The following is a 20,942-nucleotide window of genomic DNA, read 5'->3' on the forward strand; positions in this document are numbered from 1 at the left end:
ATTGTTTTATTTAAAATATTAATGTGTCATCCACATAAAAATGCAGTACATAAACTAGCCTAAAAATAAACAGTTGATATTATATAAATATAAACAAGACTGCCATATCTCCTGAGCAAATAAGAATAGAATTAAATATCAATGAAAAGCTTTTAATAAACCCTAATTAGGGCTGTAGTGATGCTTCATAAAAATCAGCCGTGCGTCCACGAGCTGAAATGGTTGTGAGAAGGAGACTGATGAAAAGTGCCTTTGTAATAAGTCACTGTCCTCCTTAAATACAATGGAATCTCATTAATAAAATGTGTCCCAGTAGTGGACCTGCGGACAACCGTGCTGTAGTGTTAAGTGGCAAATGGATAATGATGGTCAACTTCACTTTGTGGTATATCACCTGATGTGGGAGCCTCTCCGTCAAAGGCGCTGTACTAAGCCGGGTTTGCAGCGGCTCTGTGCAGTGAACGTACAGCTGATCTCGTCACCTGGAGAACCATCCAGATGAACACGGTGGTTTGATTCCGCTATGGAGTGCTGTGCCAATCTGGATATGCAGCAGTGAAAAGAGGCTGAAGCAACAAATTCCCCGGCCGTTGGTGGAAAAGTCCGTATTACTTGCAGCTGCGGTCCACTCGATGCATACGGCTCACGGGGTGTCGGGAAGATATAGCAGTCAAATGGAGTCCTTCAAGGGAGTACCTTAACGCGTTTCTCGGCCCACAACACTGGCCGTTTCATCAGAAGGAAGTCGTTGTTCCTTGCCAAGGTGTTCTAGTGGGTCCTGTTGGACGAGGGGTCCGGTCCCCACCTAAACATGCACTGGAAGATAATCCTGTTGTCAAAAGCCGGGGTTTCGCTCCTGTGGTGGCTCCACACCTCGCACTTACTAGAGGGACGCAGGTACGGGATTCAGGACTGGGTCCTGGTAACCACGGATGCAAGTCTCCGAGGTTGGGGAGCTGTCACTCAAGGGAATAGCTTCCAAGAAAAATGCTAAAGTCGGGAAGCCTGCCTTCACATGAATATGCTGGGATTGAGAGCCATTTACAACGGCCTTCAACAGGCGGTACATCTTCTTCAAGATCGCCCCGTGTAGATCCAGTTGGACAAGGTAACAGCAAGGCGGAACAAAAAAGCAGAGCGGAAATGGCAGAGGTGACGAACATCCTCCTCTGGGCAGAAAAATATGTAAGGGCTATGTCGGCAATTTTCATTCCGGGGGACAACTGGGAAGCATGCTTCCTCAGCAGACACGATCTCCGTCCGGGAGAGTGGGACCTCCACCAAGAAGTCTTTGCAGAGGTGACAAGTCTTTGGGGAGTTCCTCCAGTAGACAGGATGACTTCTCGTCTCAACGAGAAGCTTCAGAAGAATTGTTCCAGGTCGAGAGACCCTCAGGCAATAACGGTAGTTGCTCTGGTGACCCAGTGGCTATTCCGGTCCTTGTATTCCTGATCCCAAAAGTTCTCAGGATAATAAGAAGAACAAAGGTTCGGGCAATTTTCACTGCCCCAGACTGGCCAAGGAGGGCTTGGTGCCCAGATCTTCAGGAGTTACTCATTAAAAGATCCTGGTTCTTTTCCTCTTCCCGTGGACCTACTGCGGTAGGTACCGTGCGTGTACCTAGACTTGCCGCGGCTACATTTGACTGTTGAGCGCCGAATCCTACCCCGAAAGGGTATTCCCAAGGAAGTCATCCCCACTCTTATTCAGGCCAGGAAAGGAGTAACGTCTAAACATTACCACCGTTTTTGGAGAAAATATGTGTCTTGGTGTGAATCCAAGAAAGTTTCAACTGAAGTGTTTCAGTTAGGGCGTTTTCTCCATTTCCTACAGGCTGGGGGAAATGCAGACTGCAGTTGGACTCCCTTATGGTCCAGTTTTCTGCATTGGCAGTTTTCTTTCTGAAACTAGTAGCTTCCCTTCCGGAAGTTCAGTTGTGCGTGAAAGGCGTGTCCAACCTTCATTTGTGCCTCCAGTGGCACCTTGGGATCGTAATGTGGTGTTGCAGTTCCTTCAATCACATTGGTTTGAACCTTTCCGGAAGGTGGAGTTGAAATTCCTCACTTGGAAAGTGGTCATCCTATTGGCCTTGGCATCTGCAATGCGGGTGTCTGAGTTAGCGGCCTTGTCTCACAAGAGCCCTTATTTGATCTTCCAGGAAGATAGAGCTGATTGAGGACACATCAGTTATTTCTACCGAAGGTGGTTTCCTCTTTCCACATGAACCAACCTATTGTGGTGCCTGTGGCTACTGACGCCTTCGCTCAGTCAAAATCTCTGGATGTGGTCAGAGCTTTGAAGATTTATGTCGCCAGAACGGCTCAGATTAGGAAAACAGAGGCTCTGTTTGTCCTGTATGCTCCCAACAAGGTTGGGTGTCCTGCTTCCAAGCAGATCATTGCATGCTGGATCTGGAACACCATTCAGCACGCTCATTCAATGGCTGGATTGCCGTTACCAGTATCTGTGAAAGCCCATTCTACTAGAAAGGTGGGCTCATCCTGGGCGGCTGTCCGGGGGGTCTCGGCATTGCAACTTTGCCGAGCAGCTATTTGGTCGGGGTCAAACACATTTGCAAAGTTCTACAAGTTTGACACCCTGGCCGATGAAGACCTTAAGTTTGGTCAGTCGGTGCTGTAGAGTCATCCGCACTCTCCGGCCCGTTCTAGAGCTTTGGTATAAACCCCATGGTGACCCCAGCATCCTCTAGGTTGTATGAGAAAATAGGATTTTAATACCTACCGGTAAATCCTTTTCTCTTAGTCCGTAGAGGATGCTGGGCGCCCGTCCCAGTGCGTACTGTATCTGCAGTTATTAGTTGTGGTTTCACACAGGTTGTGTTACGGTTTTGTCAGCATAGTGCTGAAAATTCTTCAGGTTTAACAATAAATCCTTTTCCTCGAAATTTCCGTCTCCCTGGGCACAGTTTCCTTAAACTGGGGTCTGGAGGAGGGGCATGGAGGGAGGAGCCAGGTCACACCCTTGAAAGTCTTAAAGTGCCCATGTCTCCTGCGGATCCCGTCTATACCCCATGGTTCTTGAAGTGACCCCAGCATCCTCTATGGACTAAGAGAAAAGGATTTACCGGTAGGTATTAAAATCCTATTTAATGGCCAACTACACAGTACCACTTCTCTTGCACTGTATTCAGGTGTCATTCTTAGTAGTCTTTTGTATTCTTTATTGATGGCCAACTACCACTGTACCACTTCTCTTGCATTCCAAGTGCACTTGTGTTGGAGATGCAGTGGTCAGTATGCAGCGCTGCCATCAGAAATTGTTGGGCCTGGGACTGTTAAAGCAGACAGGTCTCCACCCTCTCCTTCTCCCCCCCCCCCCCCCCCCCCCCCCAAAAAAAAAGTTTCTACCGCACCATTCCACTCCTATGTGATGTCACACGTTGTGATGTTACATAGAGGTGGAGCGTTACGGACCTGCAGGAATGATTCCCGGAGAACTGATGCACAGAGAAGGCTTGTCCTTCCTGTGCATCAGCCCGCTGCTGTTGCACAGCCTGGTACAGCTCTCCAGGTATTGGCGGTAGGAGCCAGGGGTGGGCCCCCTACTCTCCAGACCCTGCAGCCCCCCCTAATGGCCGCCCTGTCAGTACAGATGGAGCCACATTTATCTTGGCTTCTTTGCTGCACCTAGGCACACCATGGTTTATTAGCGTAAACACTTCATCTATTTTTAGCTGCAGTACAATACAGAGAGAACAATACATCAGGGGATTAAGTCATTACAGCAGGGGATTAAGTCTGACTGACCTGGCTCAATTAATCCTATTAAAGCCAAGATAAGCATGGCTCCATCTGTATGTTCTATATTCTTGCTATGTTCCTACGTGCATACAGGAAGATGCGCCTCATGTTTATGTATATCCGTGTAGAGCCAGATGCTTGGCTTTGGAAGTCTTGCCCGCATCGTGAAAGTGTTGCATGTAGTATAGATGTTAGAGATGTTCTTCCTTCTGAGAAATTTCTGTTAATTATTTAGTATTTATAGAGAACTTGTGTTTCTTTCCGCAACATCGCTCCTCCAGCGAGATTACTATCACCCTGGCATGTGTGTATTAACATTTCTATTCCTCTTCTGATGATGGTTTCATACGGCTCAGCAGCAGGACATGATGTGTAATAGCAGAGATGTGAGGCGCGGACGTCTCCGTCTGGCCCAATTCATTATCTCTCCTCTCAAGTGTCATATTGGGGTTAGGCTGCAAACAAGAATTCTGATGAGGTCTGTGTGACACTTTTAGCTTCCTATCTACTTTATTAAATGGATTCCCTTGAGTTTTCTCTTTAGCAGCTTGTAAAGATGATTCGGGGTCAGTAAGACGCTGCTCACTCGGCGCTGTCCTTTTCTGACCCATCGTATTTACCTATTTATTGATCGTGCGGAGCTGTAAAATTATACTTCGTGCGTCAGTTTGTTAGGTGGAAACATTACGTTTGGGAATCACGCAGATCTATTGAGGCCGAGCTTCAGGATAGATGTGTCTACCAGTATTCTTAAGTGCATTTTCTAACCCATACGGAGACCTGATTCAGATGCGGTCACAATGCCGACACAACAGTGACGCAACCGCGAGGTATTGCAAGTGTAGCAGCCACCCACAAGTAAACAGAGACCGAAGCCATCGCAACATGCTCAGCAACTGCGCACCCCATCGCAACTGCAATGCAGATGCGAGGAACATTGATTGCCTGCGTGCCTCCACGGCTGTGCGGGAGAAGAAGCGACACAAGTGCCATGCTTTATGCGTATCAGATCGCAGTTGCACGCAGAGACACGTCCCAAAAACGGTCATGACATGCCTGCGTTTTTGCAATCACCCCCGTTACCTCCCCCATATGGCCTCTTCCTGTCAATCACTCTGCGACTGATTCCTTACTGTGGCCGCCACCCATGCGGTCTACCGATATTCGCCCAGTTGTGATACCGTCGAAGTTGCAAATGAATCTGAATCAGGTCTATGGATATTAGTGCCTTACGTAACACTACCTATTAATTTGGTTGGGGATGGGGGTGGGGTTTTACTTTTCTGGGGTGCTGTTAGTTACAACTCCCCCCTAGTGCTATTTATACGTGTAACCAAAGAGAAATAGATGCCTACTGCTATCTAACTGAATTAAGTGGAGATTGTTTACACCCCCTCATGTGAATAGTCCTTAAGTCCCTCAAATGCATTTTAAACACAAAGAAAAGACTGCAAAATAATCAAATTTAACATAAGACATCAAAAAATGAAGTGAGCAAAGTGAGCAGGGGTATGGGTCATTAAGTCGACCACTATTGATCGACATGCATTAGGTCGACATGAGTTTTTTTTTACTTTTTGGGGTGTTGTTTTATTCGTAAAAAGTGACAGGGAACCCCAATTAGTGCACCGTGTCCCCTCGTATGGCTCGCTTGCTCGCCATTCTCCGGGCAAGGTGCCTCGCTTTGCTACCGCTGCACTTCGCACAGTTTACTATTCCCAATCGTAGTCGACGTGGATCGTAAAGTATGAAAAAGTTCAAAAATTTTTTTTTTAAATGTGAAAAATGCATGTTGACCTTTTTCCATGTTGACCTTTTTCCATGTTGACCTAGTGACCACACCGACCTAATGACTGTCAACCTAATGATTGTATCCCGTGAGCAGGGCCTGATTGTGGGCCACATGGGCCCGGGGACTGAAAATGATCAAGGACCTATTGCAGGCTAAGCTGAGGAGGTGTGGCCAGTACTGCGTGGGCGTGTACACCCCTGACACCATCAGTCCCAATGTCTTCTTCAGTACATAAAAGTTGCATCATATTGTTAGGAAAATAACAAGTTTTAATACTTATGATGTGTGGGCGGCTGGTCTTGATCATGTCATGATGCTGGGCCTATTTTTATGTGAAGGTCTGGAGTCCCCGCAGTCTGTACGTCACTTTTCTCCCCGTGGACTAATAGTAGTAGTGCCTCCTTGACATGGCACCTTTCTAATGATCTACCCACTTTTATCCAACATCCCCCCCCATGGTCAAACCTAGTGCCACTACATTGCGCAGACTTCCTTCCTTCTGTGGGCTGTCCCGTTAATTATTACACCATCACAATGGACACGCCTGGCCCTTGTGTCCTACAACCTCTGCACCAACTTCATCTTCTCCAGCTCTCTGACCACAACTTACTTACCTTCTAACTCACCTTGCACGATACACCCTCACCTAAACCCAAATCCATGCATGGCAGTGCTACCTATACGCAGGTGACCCACTCCTTTGTCCTATTGCCTACTCTGCCCTACCCTGATGCTGTAGTCTCTTTCTACAACCCTACGCTCATGATAGCCCCACATATGGCAATCCCCGGCACCACACCTCATCTATGCAGAGCCAAACACCAACCCTGGCTACATAAATCCGACCCATCAACTGCAACAGTGCCACTTTACCCCCAAAGGCGTATTATCACAAATTGATTATTTTATTCTCTTGTTTTTTTTTTTTTTTTTTTAAATAACTTTATTAATGGCAATCTCAGGTTTCATGTCTCTGTAACACTGTGTTTCTGTGATTTCTATAGAGACAAGTGGACAGACTACAAGCTGCAGCGCCTCTATTTCGTGTGGATTTGCAGAGACATCCGGTCTTTTCTCTGGTTTGCCGATCTGCTGTGTGCGCTGCACAGAAAGGTAAGGAAAGTAATTGGATGTTTGTGTCAATAGACACTTTCCCATTCCGTATGTGAGAGCCTGGAATAATGGAGAAATGATTTTGCCTTCCCTTCCACGGCTGCGACTGTATCTTTTGCTGAGACACTTCCCATTACTTATTACCTCTCCGCGATCTCATTTTCCTCCCCCCCACAGTATACTGTACACAGCCCTTTGATATTCTATTACTGCTTTCATGTCACACTACTGTTCGGTCATCGTGTCCGCTAGGCCTGTACATAGTTCTCCTAACATAGCGGCACTGCAATCGTAGGTGATGAGAGTACATGATTGTGTGTAACAGACAATGATTACAGTGTGGGTGTATGCGGGGGAGTCAGGGGAGCTACATTAATTCCATAATAATACACCACAATGTATTTTATCATGTTTTTTGCACTTTAAAGGCTTCTGTCACCCGGAGTTGACTATAATGCAGCTGCTTGCACAGAATTTGTAGCAGCAAAAAGTAAACATTTAGATGAATAAAAGGGTTTTGTCTTCAGCGGTGGAACTTTAAATTGACGTTGCATACTTTCCACTCTGCTTATATTCAGGTGACCCTTGCAGGCTGATTTTCCAGGGCGGTTTCAAGAGCTGGGAGGTCGGTGCGGGTTTGGTGAAATGGTCTAGCCAGATTTGTCAGCATATTGGTTCATAAATTACCCTTTTTTTCTGTTATCTTCATCTTGCGGTTTTGATATGTACTCAGGGCATTATAGATGCTCGCTAAACATAAGTTAATGCTGCAGGAGGCATCTGAGGACACAAAGACGCCAACTGCCCTCCAAGTGCTGCATCCGAAGACCCAGCAACGGATCACCATCGGGACGATCGGTCTCAAGATCGGCCATCTGAGTGAGCCCAAGGCTGCTTAGAATGGACATCTCAGCTCTGTAGACCAGGCCAGTAAATCTGCTTTGGAAAATGCAGATACTGGCGTCGCCAGTACCAGAAAATGGGGCTGACATGCCCCTGGTTTCGGAAACGTTGGCCTTCGGCTCCCGTTCCCCACCCCTAAACTGCCGCAGCCTGTTAATCATTCTGCAGCTTAGGTGGCGATGCATCCTACGACACAGAACCCGATCTGCCCACGTGCAGTTCACTAAACATCGGAGATGTGCGTAAACCATCTCTGAATGAGGCCCTCAGTCACTTCCTTAATAATAACCTATTAAACTTGATGTTTTTGCCGTGTTGTCCTTGGCTCAGAGGGCCAGATATATGAAGCCTGGAGAAGTGATAAAGAAGTGATAAGTGGAAGGTGATAACGCACCAGCCAATCGGCTCCAAACTGTCTTTTTCAAACCTGTTGTGATTGGCTGCTTTATCACTTCTTCAGGCTTAATACATCTGCCCCATGTGTGAAGGAAATATGGAGTATGCTATTAATACATTGGGTGAAGCATTTTTTTCATCCTTTAAAAGACTGTTAAACCAGTAACCAAACTGATGGTTCACAACATCTTGTTACCCTACACCCATCATGCCTCCGGCTCCCGACTTCCTTACAGCCTCCGGAACTGCTCCAACATCATCTCCAGTGTTCAGATGAATCTAGAAGTGAGTTCTCTGAGCAAAGATCAAGCTGGATGAAGTAGTTTACAATCTAAGCCCTACTGCTAGAAACAGCCCATACTGATTCCACTATTGCTCCTGAGGGGCTGTGCATTTATATGAGTCAGTGCATTGGATCCTAGTGAGTGCTGTAAGCAGACAAAACTCTATAAGGTGATGCCTATGAGTAAGTCTCTGATCATACAGCTGTTTCCTCATGCACTGTGGCTTCAGTGTGTTCCAACTTCCAGGTCCTGAACAAGCGTCTTCCTCACTCAAAACGCGCGTCGTAGTCACATAGCTAAAACCACTGGAAGCAACATAACCACTGTGCTAGCTTGCACTGATCAGTTTGATGTGTGACAGATGTACTTCTGTGCGGCTGATTCAGCCCCAGGTGCAGTCCCGATTTGGTTGCGGTTGGCTGATATTTACGGAACGGTGCATGTGCAAGAGCCACAGTTTGCATGTCTTGCGATGGTGCTGCGGCTCCAGTCGCAGTGCCCATTGGCCGCAGCATGATTGACCGGCTGCAGGCGTTTCAGGGAGGCTATGGGGAGCGTTCCAGAAAACAGGGGGCATGTCGGCCCCATTTTTTGGAGCATGCCAAAACTAGTACAGTAGCTCCGTCCGATAAGTATCCCCTACTGTAAATGATATTCGGAAGCACAGAAGATTTGCTTATAAAGAGTGCGGCCATAGGCTTATATTATACAGCCGTCTTATATAGACTGTGTTACTTCGCGGTAAGGTTGTGTTATTCCTCATTACACATGTTTTCATAACGAACAATGATTAGTGATAACATCAGGATTCAACAAGTACAAATAATGTCATGGGAACAGATAGAGATAATGTTCCCTTCCTTTAAATCATTGGAAAATGATGTTTCCTGTGGATTCCTTAATCTCTGGCTAATGGCTTTCCATTAGAAATGGTTTCCTACCTTGCGGAGGGCTTTTGAGAAAGTAACAATTAGGCGATGAGAGCATGTTTGTTTGCAGCAGAGCTCACAATTTGTGCATCATGTGTATCCGCAGCTTTGGCAGGAAAACCGCCCTGACTACTTGAACATCCAGCTGTACCTCAGCCAGACAGATGGGATACAGGTAAGGCGCTAACAGCCTTCATCTCACTGACATTCTTCTATGTACATATACTTTCAAACTCACCTCTAGCAGGCAGAAGCAGGCTAGCAACAGTGACAGCGACTCTGGGCACTGGGTGGCCACTGCGCCATTTTCCCAGTGGTTGTCCACACAGCGCAACAATGGGAAAATGGCCGCTGCACCAGCTTGTCGCTATTTGGCGATGCCTGTTGCACTTGGGACAGATGTGGTGCGTGTGCCCACTGGTAATGACGGTGGCTATGAAACCAAACTGCGCACTGGGTGGCCACTGCGACCATTTTCCCGGTGATTGTCCGTATGGCACAACAACAGGAAAATGGCCGCTGCACCATTTTCCCAGAGGACTGCGCACCACCTAATGCTGAGTCACTGCTGCTGCCGTGAGAGTCCATAGAGGTAAGTATTAAAAATGTAGGTGTGCAATGTGGGCCCCTCAGGTCCCAGGGGCCCGTGTGCTCCGCACACACTGCACCCATTATAGATATGCCACTGCTTGATACTGATACAAGCCTGTGTCATAGGTTAGAGTTCAAAGTGAGAAAATAATGTGATAACAGGGAGGAAGCATACGATGCAGTGCATCATGATACGGACAGAGATCTCACCTTAGTAGGAACAGTGCCCAGGCAGTAGCCAGTCAGTAATATTCAGGTGTCTTGTTGACCATATGGCGGCCAAGCAGACTGTCGCAGCTCCAGTTGCGGCTGAAGTATCGTAACTGGGCGGTGCAGTAATGGCAGAGATGTGGGCTGAGTGCGTGTACATGTATATAAACCTTTTTTTTTTTTTAGCTGGATACTTTGCCCTTGGGACAGATATGGTATATGGTAATGACGGCGGCTGTGAAACCAAACTGTACAGGTTGGGGAGGTTTGGGTACAACTCCGCCTACCGGCAGATATAAACATTAAGGGGGACATGTAATAAGCCTTAGGGGTCTATCCATGAAGCAGTGAAAAGTCTGGAGAAGTGAGCCAGTGGAGAAGCTGCCGAGGGCAACCAATGAGCATTGAAGTAACATATATCATTTGCATACTATACAATTGTACGGATCAGCTAATTGGTTGCCATGGGCAACTTCTCCACTGGCTCACTTCTCCACTCTTTTCACTGCTTAGTACATCTCCCTCTTGGTTGGCTCAATGCAGCTTGATTAAACCTACAGTACAGCTGGAACATTCAGATGCCTGTCTGTTTGTATAGGCGTAGCAATCCTGATGTACGTGACTGCGTGCAGGTTGAAACAATGGGGGTCATTCCGAGTTGTTCGCTCGTTATATTTTTCTCGCAACGGAGCGATTAGTCGCTAATGCGCATGCGCAATGTCCGCAGTGCGACTGCGCCAAGTAAATTTGCTATGCAGTTAGGTATTTTACTCACGGCATTACGAGGTTTTTTCTTCGTTCTGGTGATCGGAATGTGATTGACAGGAAGTGGGTGTTTCTGGGCGGAAACTGGCCGTTTTATGGGAGTGTGTGAAAAAACGCTACCGTTTCTGGGAAAAACGCGGGAGTGGCTGGAGAAACGGGGGAGTGTCTGGCCGAACGCTGGGAGTGTTTGTGACGTCAAACCAGGAACGAAACTGACTGAACTGATCGCAGTTGCCGAGTAAGTCTGGAGCTACTCAGAAACTGCTAAGAAGTGTCTATTCGCAATTCTGCTAATCTTTCGTTCGCAATTTTGATAAGCTAAGATTCACTCCCAGTAGGCGGCGGCTTAGCGTGTGCAAAGCTGCTAAAAGCAGCTTGCGAGCGAACAACTCGGAATGAGGGCCAATATCATGTTTTTCTCATGCAGTACAACAGTCCTACTAATGTTATATAAAGATGTTACATCCAAGGATGTGTGAGCTCTCAGTACAGTGATGGTACATCAGCCATTTCACAGTCTTCTCCAGATGTGTCCTCATACTGTAACATAACGCCTTTACGCCATACGATGCGAGGTGCTTGGCGCAACTGAGGCGCTCCCCTAAATATTGAGTATAAGTCCTATCATAGCCACAATCAAAGCTGCTTGCATTATACAAGCGATGCCGGGATGTGTCAAGAGGGGTGTACTGTATGTACCTTAGCCTGTGTTTTGTAATAGAGTATAAAGGGGTCTGGGACTGAGGGTCGACAGCACAAATGTCGACACACCTTAGGTCGACGCCAATTGGTCGACACACCTTAGGCCGACATGGACAAAAGGTCGACATGGACAAAAGGTCGACAGGAACAAGGTCGACATGAAAAAAGGTCGACATGAGTTTTTTATGCTTTTGTGGTGTCATTTTCTTCGTAGAGTGAACGGGAACCCCAATTAGTGCACCGCGTCCCCTCGCATGGCTCGCTTCGCTCGCCATGCTTCGGGCATGGTGCCTTCGCTCCGCTACCGCTTCGCTCGGCATACTTTACCATTCCAATCGTAGTCCACGTGGATCGTTAAGTATGAAAAGGTTCAAAAAAAGAAAAAAATTGTGAAAAACTCATGCCGACATTTTGTCCATGTCGACCTAAGGTGTGTCGACCAATTGGTGTCGACCTAAGGTGTGTCGACCTTTGTGCTGTCGACCTGGAGTCCGGATATTGTATAAAGAGTATATAATATACATGGTTCAATTAATTCCAAAGTCTTGAAAAATACAGCAGAAGCCAAAAAAAAAAAAAAGAAGCAAGTTATTATAATTTTATTGTGTTATTTTTGTGTGTGTTTGTGTATAGCTCATTATTTTTTGTGTACCAGAGGTAGAGCATTAGTATAACTACAGTTCCCAGCAAGCTTTGCTCAGTGCATTACCTGGGCATTATGGCATGAGTAGAACCACTACATCAGTGGCAAAAAAGAACAGCTGCCATTGGCACGGTGTATACAGAGATCAGGGCTCATATTAACTCATGTTTTGATGTACCGCTGTCTTGTCTGTCTCAACGCAGAATCATTATTAGCCGTCTCCCTCCTGTTGTGTCTGCACTTCTTAAAGATAGGAACACACACAGAGCAGTGATACAATAGACGCTTTTATCCGAGCATTACACAATATGTAATCGTCTAGTTCACAAATTCTTGCCATTTCTTGCAGAAAATAATTGGTGAAAAATACCAGGCTTTGAACTCTCGTCTTATTATCGGACGCCCTCGCTGGAAACTTTTGTTTGATGAGATCGCCAAATCTAACAGACAGTAAGTAACATTCCAAGGTATTGTGGAATGACGAGGAGGGACGGCGATTGCAGTGCATTTTAGGCAGTGTAATAGCTATTTGTTTGCAGCATTGGGAGGCTTTATCTAATAAACCAAAAGTAATGTCAACTGGTAATTCTTTCTGTCATGTTCTTCCAGCCTTTAGGACAGGCATGTCCAAACTGCGGCCCTCCAGCTGTTGTGAAACTACATATCCCAGCATGCCCTGACACAGTTTTGCTGTTAGAGAATGCTAAAGCTGTGTCAGGGCATGCTGGGATTTGTAGTTTAACAACAGCTGGAGGGCCGCAGTTTGGACATGCCTGCTTTAGGAGAACAGTCAGAGAACCTTTTTTCACTTTGCGTTGCTGAAAGGGGTTCATTTCTCAAACCAAACTAACAGCTGGATTAAAATATACATATTGTACAATGAAAACGGATCTGGAACGTTTCGGCTAAGGAGAGCCCCTTTTTTTATCTCTCTAGTTAAAAGGGGTTACAAAGAGAGATAAGCAGTGCACCTGTAGACTTGTAATTTAACATATAGTATAGCCGCTGAGACTGTAGGGAGGCGGAGAAACGCGTAAAGTTCTATCCGAGACGCCCACCACCTAACGAGACTGCATCTGCATGTTTACACTGGGAACCACTTCATGTTTGGATCTCTGCACCTCAGTCTCCCAGAAAAGACTGCCACGTAAGGATCAAGCACCCAGCAGTCGGGGAGAAGGGGAGGTTTTTTGAAACGTAACATGTTGAAAGTGGTTATCTTAGTCCCCCTGAAAAGACTGCCATAAAAAAGGAACGGCACCAGTAGCCGGGGAGGACGTGAGCACTGTTTACAGCTTATTACTGCATCAGCGATATTTAAAATAGCTGGCCAGCTGACTATATACAATTGTACAATTGTAGATACGGGACTTACAAACATAGGAATTAAGTGTCCTTAACCCTCTGGTTGTCAAGAATCTGATCAGAGGGAAGTCCATTGACCTATTTATGTACATCTGATTGCAGTTTAATCGATTTGTGTGATTACTGGCAGTAGTTCCATGAAAGTAACATTGTTGATACATTGGGGTATATTTACTAAGGTCCCGATTTTGACCGAGATGCCGTTTTTTCTTCAAAGTGTCATGTCGGGAATTTACTAAGCAAAAATCTCGGCAGTGATGAGGGCATTCGTAATATTTTGGAAGTCCTAGGAAAAAAATACGAATCAATACACCATCGGTCAAATACGCCTGCAATTTGGTAGAAATCGGTAATTTACTAAAAAGTGCAAATCACAAACACTGCCGACAATAGCCAAACACTGCCGTGCTGAAATACAAATCGTGAAAAAGTGCTAAAAAAAACCAGACCTGCTTTTTTACCCCGTGTTTGGATAGGCATGCACGGATCCATGAGATCCGTGCATGTTTTTCAGTGGGAAGGGGTGGGAAAGTGTTAATTTAAAAAAAAAAATGCGTGGGGTCCCCCCTCCTAAGCAAAACCAGCCTCGGGCTCTTTGAGCCGGCCCTGGTTGAAAAAATATGGGGGGGGGGAAATGATAGGGGTTCCCCCATATTTAAGCAACCAGCACCGGGCTCTGCACCTGGTCCTGGTTCCAAAAATACGGGGGACAAAGTGTAGGGGTCCCCCATATTTCTGAAACCAGCACCGGGCTCCACTAGCCAGATACATAATGCCACAGCCGGGGGACACTTTTATCTAGGTCCCTGCGGCCCTGGCATTACATAACCAACTAGTCACCCCTGGCCGGGGTACCCTGGAGGAGTGGGGACCCCTTCAATCAAGGGGTGTCCCCCCCTCCAGCCACCCAAGGACCAGGGGTGAAGCCCGAGGCTGTCCCCTTCATCCAAGGGCTGCGGATGGGAGGCTGATAGCCGTTTTGTCAAAAAATGAATATTGTTTTTAGTAGCAGTACTACAAAGTCCCAGCAAGCCTCCCCCGCAAGCTGGTACTTGGAGAACCACAAGTACCAGCATGCGGTGGAAAACCGGGCCCGCTGGTACCTGTAGTACTACTACTAAAAAAAATACCCCAATAAAAACATAAGACACACACCTTGAAAGTATAACTTTAATACATACATCCATACCTCCATATACACATACTTACCTATGTTCACACGAGGGTCGGTCCTCTTCTCCATGTAGAATCCATGGTGTACCTGTTGAAAAAATTATACTCACAAAATCCAGGGTAGATGGCTCCTCTTTTAATCCATTTGTAATCCAGGTGCTTGGCAAAATAACAAAACGGACACCCGACCTCGCACTGAAAGGGGCCACATGTTTTCACATGGGACCCCTTTCCCCGAATGCCAGGAACCCCCTCTGACTTATGTCTAAGACGGTTCCATCAGCCAATCAGGGAACGCCACGTTGTGGCATCCTCCTGATTGGCTGTGTGCTCCTGTACTGTATGACAGGCAGCACCCAGCAGTGTTACAATGTAGCGCCTATGCGCTCCATTGTAACCAATGGTGGGAACTTTGTGGTCAGCGGTGAGGTTACTTTCGGTCAACCGCTGACCACAAAGTTCCCACACTTAGGGGTTATATAATAATGAAGAAAATATACTATTTACCATTTAATAACTTTCTAATTCATATCTCCATAATAAATGACATCCAAAGTAGCAGTTTACCATATTTATGCCAAATACCATTAGATCGTTTATATTTACATCAAGACAGATTGCGCGCAAAATGTAACTTCATTTAAAGAAATATATATTTTTATTTAACAATATAAAACAGTGTATTTCAATTTGTTATGTTACATCATAAAATACAGTAAAATATATCTTTCTCATTTGGTACCTACCGGTAAATCTTTTTCTCTTAGTCCCTAGAGGATGCTGGGGACTCCAAAAGGACCATGGGGTATAGACGGTTCCGCAGGAGCTTGGGCACACTATAAAGACTTAAACTGGCTCCTCCCTCTATGCCCCTCCTCCAGACCTCAGTTAGACTTTGTGCCCAGGAGTGATGGGTCACACACTAGGGGAGCTCTCCTGAGTTTCTCTGAAAGACTTTGTTAGGTTTTTTATTTTCAGGCAGACCTGCTGGCTACAGGCTCCCTGCATCGTGGGACTGAGGGGAGAGAAGCAGGACCTACTTCTTCTTAGTTTAAAGGCTCTGCTTCTCGGCTACTGGACACCATTAGCTCCAGAGGGTTCGATCACTTGGTGCGCCTAGCTGCTTGTTCCCGGAGCCGCACCGTCACCCCCCTCACAGAAGCCAGAAGAAAGAAGCCAGGTGAGTATGAGAAGAACAGAAGACTTCAGTGACGGCAGAAGACTTCAGTAACGGAGGCAACAGATCGTGCTACACTCCATGCTCCCACACACCAACGCACTCACAGGGTGCAGGGCGCTGGGGGGGGGGGGCGCACTGGGCAGCAGGTTACTGTTTTCTTTTAAGGCTGGCATGAAAGCATATCGGTGTTGGGGCACTGTGTCTCTCCTACCCCCGCCAGCATATAACAGCGCGCTGCGCGCCATTCCTCCCCGCAGCCAGCTCCCACGGGTGCTAGACGCGGGGGGGGGGAGCGCCCTGGGCAGCATATTAGAAGTTGATGGGCTGTTGAGATCAGTCTGGTGATGCCAAGGCTCCGTGTCCCGGACTCCCGGCAGCACACTGTAGCGCACTACGCGCCGTTTCCTCCCCGCCGCCGGCTCTCACGGGTGCAGGGCGCTGGGGGAGGGGGGAGCGCCCTGGGCAGCATATTATAGGCTGTAAGAGGTTTAAACTGGCGGTGCCGGGGCTCCGTGTCCCGGACCCCGCCAGCATGTTCCAGCGCGTTACGCGCCATTTCTCCCCCGACGCCAGCTCCATGGGTGCAGGGCGCCGGGAGGGAGGGGGGCGCCCTGGGCTGCATAGTTTATTTACACATCTTCGGCGCCGCACGCGATACCGCCGGGCATAAAGGCGGTTGCGTGCCGCGCCGGTGCTCCCACACACCAACGTTTGACTTGGGTGCAGGGGGGGCGCCCTGAACGGCAGTGTTTTGAGTGTGTGTATATATATATAGTGGATTTACACTATATAAGGGCCCAGACAATATATATTTCGCTTAAGGAACGAGAAAGCGCTGGGAAGAGGCGGAGCTTAGTCCTAAGAACGGAGTCAGCGCCATTTTCCTCACATCCCTGCCAGAACTTGCTGTATAGTAAGATGGAGGGGGGGGGGGGGGGGGGGCACGGTGTTTTTAATGCTTTATGGGTCATATAGCATTATGTTGGATGAGGGATGCATAATCCTTGTTGTAATACATACATTCACTGTTTCCCTGTTAGTTTACCCACTATCGGTTAGTCGACATGTGTCGACGGGTGTGGGGGCTTAGTCACGAGCGGTTATAGGGATATCTGGTGGCTGCGCCGACGCACGGCGGTACTTGATTCAAAAAATTAAGTATTACCAAGTTGGTTTTTGTGTGCTTAAAACAGTTAACACATTAGGGAAGTCACAGTGGTTTGTGATGCCCTGTCGGTATCAACGGTATTTCCTGGGTGAAAAATTGTCAGGCTGTTATTGCCTTGTACCTTTATATATATGTATGTATATATTCAGGTGTTTGTGGGGGGAGTCTTATCAAAATTGTATTTGTATGCTTCCCTCAGACCTCTCGGGGTTCCCAGTTATTATTATTATTTTTTTGCCCGCTTACTAGTCCTGGCTGTCGACATTTACTCAGTTTCTGTCGACCATAACGTTCCTGGTAGATCCACATCGGGGGCACGTCAGTACATGATCATACACATTCACAACACATTACTGTCTCTAGGGACCTGGCTGGTCGGGACAATCCACTTGCATATAGGTTATGTCTATATGTTTATATATGTAGATATAGGTTATATATGCATGATTTGGATATATGTGTTTTAGTATGTGTTGCAGGATGTTTATCAATGAATGCTGAAATAATGGTATTCTTATCATGTGCTGATCGCTCTGATGATTAAGCTCTAGATTGGCCGTGACGAGTTGGTTTCAATCCTCTCAAGGAGTCCGAATATTATTCTCTTCACAACGCGGAGAGAAAATTATGACAGTCAACTCCTGGTCGACGCAGAGCCCGGTCGCAAAGGATCATACACAGGCAGCTAAGTAAAAATTTATTTCTATACTTTGACCTTATTTGCACTGTATGCACTTGAGAAAGTGTTGTATTCGGGCAGGCACCCGACTGTAATACCCTACCCAGAGTGGGTAGGCTTGCCTATGTTTGTTCTACCTTATAACATTACAGCAGGCTGCCACGTGACAGCAGGAGGTGTGACCGGAAAGACGCGGAGGATGTCTCCGGGAGATGCTGGTGGGAGGTGTACAGCTGTTTGGTGTGGCCTATGGTCAGTCAATCTTGGCGGATTCCTCTGGTAAATCTAATTTCGTGAGTTAGCCTCCTTCACAACGGTTGGTGACGCATTCTTTTGTGGGGTGCAGTCATTTTTAACCGGTTCGATACCGTTCTTTTTTCCTTTTCTGCGCAAACAGTGGAAGGTGAAAAGGTAAGTTTCTGCAGCCTTGTTAGGTTCGCAGAAGTGGATGTCGTTTCTGTTTCCACTACATCCACCACTTGTCGCTGAGTGTATCTGGCGGGTTTCCACTCCGGTGACCACTTGTCTGCTATATTTCAGTTAGTCCAGGAATAGACTAGAACCTGTGAGTTTTTCATAGAAACTAAAGGGGAACATTCTGAGTTTCGTTTGTTTTCCCTTACTGTTTTTCTAATAGATCTTGCCGTTCCCTTCTGGAAGGGGAGGTAGTACGCGACGCCATACAGAGGTGCGTCAAGTTCAGGACAGTCTCGGGCTGTCCCTGTATTACGGCGCAAATCGTTATTTCTCTCTGACTGTTTTTAGACACAGGGATTGGCTGTTGTTCCCAACGACGCAGATGTCGAAAGTGGGTTTCAGAGTAGATGCTGACCGGTTATGGTTCGGTGTTTTTCATGTGGAAAGAGGTCTGAGGATCCAGAGTTGGATCGGTTTTGAGGTGACACCTCATCAATATGTTCCGTTTATAAAACAGATGGCTGCGGCCTAAGAGGCCTTTTTCGGTGAGCAGGTCTATTACCAGAGTGGTTTTCATGGGACCAGTTGGGAATGTGGTCTGGGTCTCACCTGCACATGTACTGGAATATAATCCAAACGGCCAGGCCATCGCTCCTGTGATGTCTGCTCGGTTCTCTCCTTCTAGAGGAATGAAGGTTCGGGATCCAGGTTTAGATCCTGGTGTTCGTGCGAACAGATCTCCGATCCTGGGGAGCAGTCCTTTGCAAGGGACTTATTTCCAGAGGATATAGTCAAGTTAAAATTTGTGTCTGCTGTAAGCTTTCTGGAATTAAGAGCTATTTTCGACGAAAGTATTCTTCGTGTTCTGCCCGTGTTAGTTCTGCCGGACGACTTGTCAGCAGTGGCGTAGGTAGGCCGCTATGGCGGAACATGGAGCAAGCGGCAATGGCAGAAGTTGCGCAGTTTGCGGTTGAAGGGGAGGTCTGGAAAACGCTATATTAGCAGTCTTCGTTCCGGAGGTAAAAGACAGGGAAATAGATTTCCTCTGCTGACGCGTTATCCAGCCGGAGAAAATTCGGTCATCATCGAGAAGCTTTCCCAGACGTGACAAGTCTTTGAGGAGTGTCGCAATTGGACATGTGGGCGTCTCGCCTCAACGAGAGGCCTCAAGAAGATTGTTCCAGGTCAAGGGTCACTCTAGATATAGTAGTGGACATCCTCGTGACACCGTGGGTGTTTTTAGTCGGTCTATGTGGCCTCTACGCTTTCACTTTTCTTGCGGTGGTGAGCGGAAGATGTTAGAAGGTTCCGGGGATCTTCTTGAATCCGGTCTAGCCAGCGAGGGTTGGTTATCCAGTTTTTCATGGTTACTCATAGAAGATTACGGCCCTCTTCCTCTACGTGAGGTAATGTTACAACAAGATCAGGGCGTGTGGCATGATTTACCGCGGCTACGTCTGACGGCGAGGCGGTTGAATGCCATATCCTAAGCCGAACGGGTGTTTCCGGTGAAGTCGTTTCCTCATTTCTTCAAGCTAGGAAAGAACTAACGACAAAGAGTTACCACCGTAGTTGGAGTACTTATATGTCTCGGTGTGTATCCACGAAGACTCCTTTGGAAGTCTTTCAGCTAGCTCGTGCTTATCCATACTTTACAAGCCAGTGTGGAGGCAAGCCTAATAAGTTTATTTACAAAATTTCTCTTTCGGAAGGTGGTCATGCTATTGGCGTTAACATCCGCAAGGTGGGTGTCGGAAGTGGTGTTTTTGTCTCACAAGAGCCGTGTTTGATCTTTCAGGTGGATAGAGAGAAATTGGCTACTCGATTGGTAGTTCTACCAAGAGTGGTTTCTGGGTTTAGCAGAAATTGGCCTATTTTGTTGCTGGTAGTTATTTAGGCATTAGCTGATTCAAATTTCCTCAATCTAGCCGGGGATTTGAGTATGTAGGTCGCCAATTTGGCTCAGTGTGGAGTAACAGAAGCTCTGTTTGTCTGGCATGTTCCCAGCATGGTTTGGGAGACTGCGTTATGCAGTCTGTTACACGCTGAATCTGTGATGCGGTTTGGCATGTTCATTCTACGGCTGGATTGCCGTCACCGAATTAGGTGGAGGTCCATTCTTCTGGGAAGATGGGTTTATCTTGGGCGGATGCCCGGGGAGTCGCGGCGGGTCAACTTTGCCGAGCGGATTCCTGGTCGGGATCAAACGCTATTGCTATGCTCTACAAGTTTGATATCCTGATTGTTGGGGACCTTTTTTGTTTGCCCATTCGGTGCTGCAGAGTCGTCCGCACTCTCCCGCCCGTTTTGGAGCTTTGGTATAAACCCCATGGTCCTTTTGGAGTCCCCAGCATCCTCTAGGACGTATGAGAAAATAGGATTTTGGTACCTACCGGTAAATCCTTTTCTCTTAGTCCGTAGAGGATGCTGGGCGCCCGTCCCAGTGCGTACTGTGTATGTAGTTATTGCTTTTGGTTACACCCTGGTGGTGTGTTTTCTCTGTCAGGCGGTTGCTACCGTTGTTCATGCCATGGCATGCGGGGTCTTATTTTTGCTTATGTGGACACACGGTGTGTGTTACATATTCTCTCAGCATGTGGCTGTGTTTTGTTCATGCCGTTGGCTGGTATTCTACTGAATGCCACGCTCTACGTTGTGTTTGAGGTGTGAGCTGGTGTGACACTCACCGTGTTTATAACAATAAATTCTTTCCTCGAAATGTCCATCTCTCCTGGGCACAGTTTTCTAACTGAGGTCTGGAGGAGGGGCATAGAGGGAGGAGCCAGTTCACACCCAGTTTAAGTCTTTATAGTGTGCCCAAGCTCCTGCGGATCCGTCTATACCCCATGGTCCTTTTGGAGTCCCCAGCAT

General features: G+C 47.1%; 1 protein-coding gene across 3 annotated transcripts in view; it reads left to right on the forward strand.

Moving 5' to 3' along the window:
* Nucleotides 1–20,942, forward strand: part of NOX4 (NADPH oxidase 4) — a 502,226-nt gene that overhangs the window by 470,107 nt on the left and 11,177 nt on the right. For all 3 annotated transcript variants that reach the window (XM_063951390.1, XM_063951389.1, XM_063951391.1), the window contains 3 exons: nucleotides 6,558–6,666; nucleotides 9,285–9,353; nucleotides 12,439–12,539. In XM_063951390.1, the coding sequence (XP_063807460.1) occupies nucleotides 6,558–6,666; nucleotides 9,285–9,353; nucleotides 12,439–12,539 (279 nt within the window). The remainder of the gene's footprint in view (nucleotides 1–6,557; nucleotides 6,667–9,284; nucleotides 9,354–12,438; nucleotides 12,540–20,942) is intronic.

Source organism: Pseudophryne corroboree, chromosome 2, assembly GCF_028390025.1.
Source record: "Pseudophryne corroboree isolate aPseCor3 chromosome 2, aPseCor3.hap2, whole genome shotgun sequence".
Lineage (NCBI taxonomy): Eukaryota > Metazoa > Chordata > Amphibia > Anura > Myobatrachidae > Pseudophryne > Pseudophryne corroboree.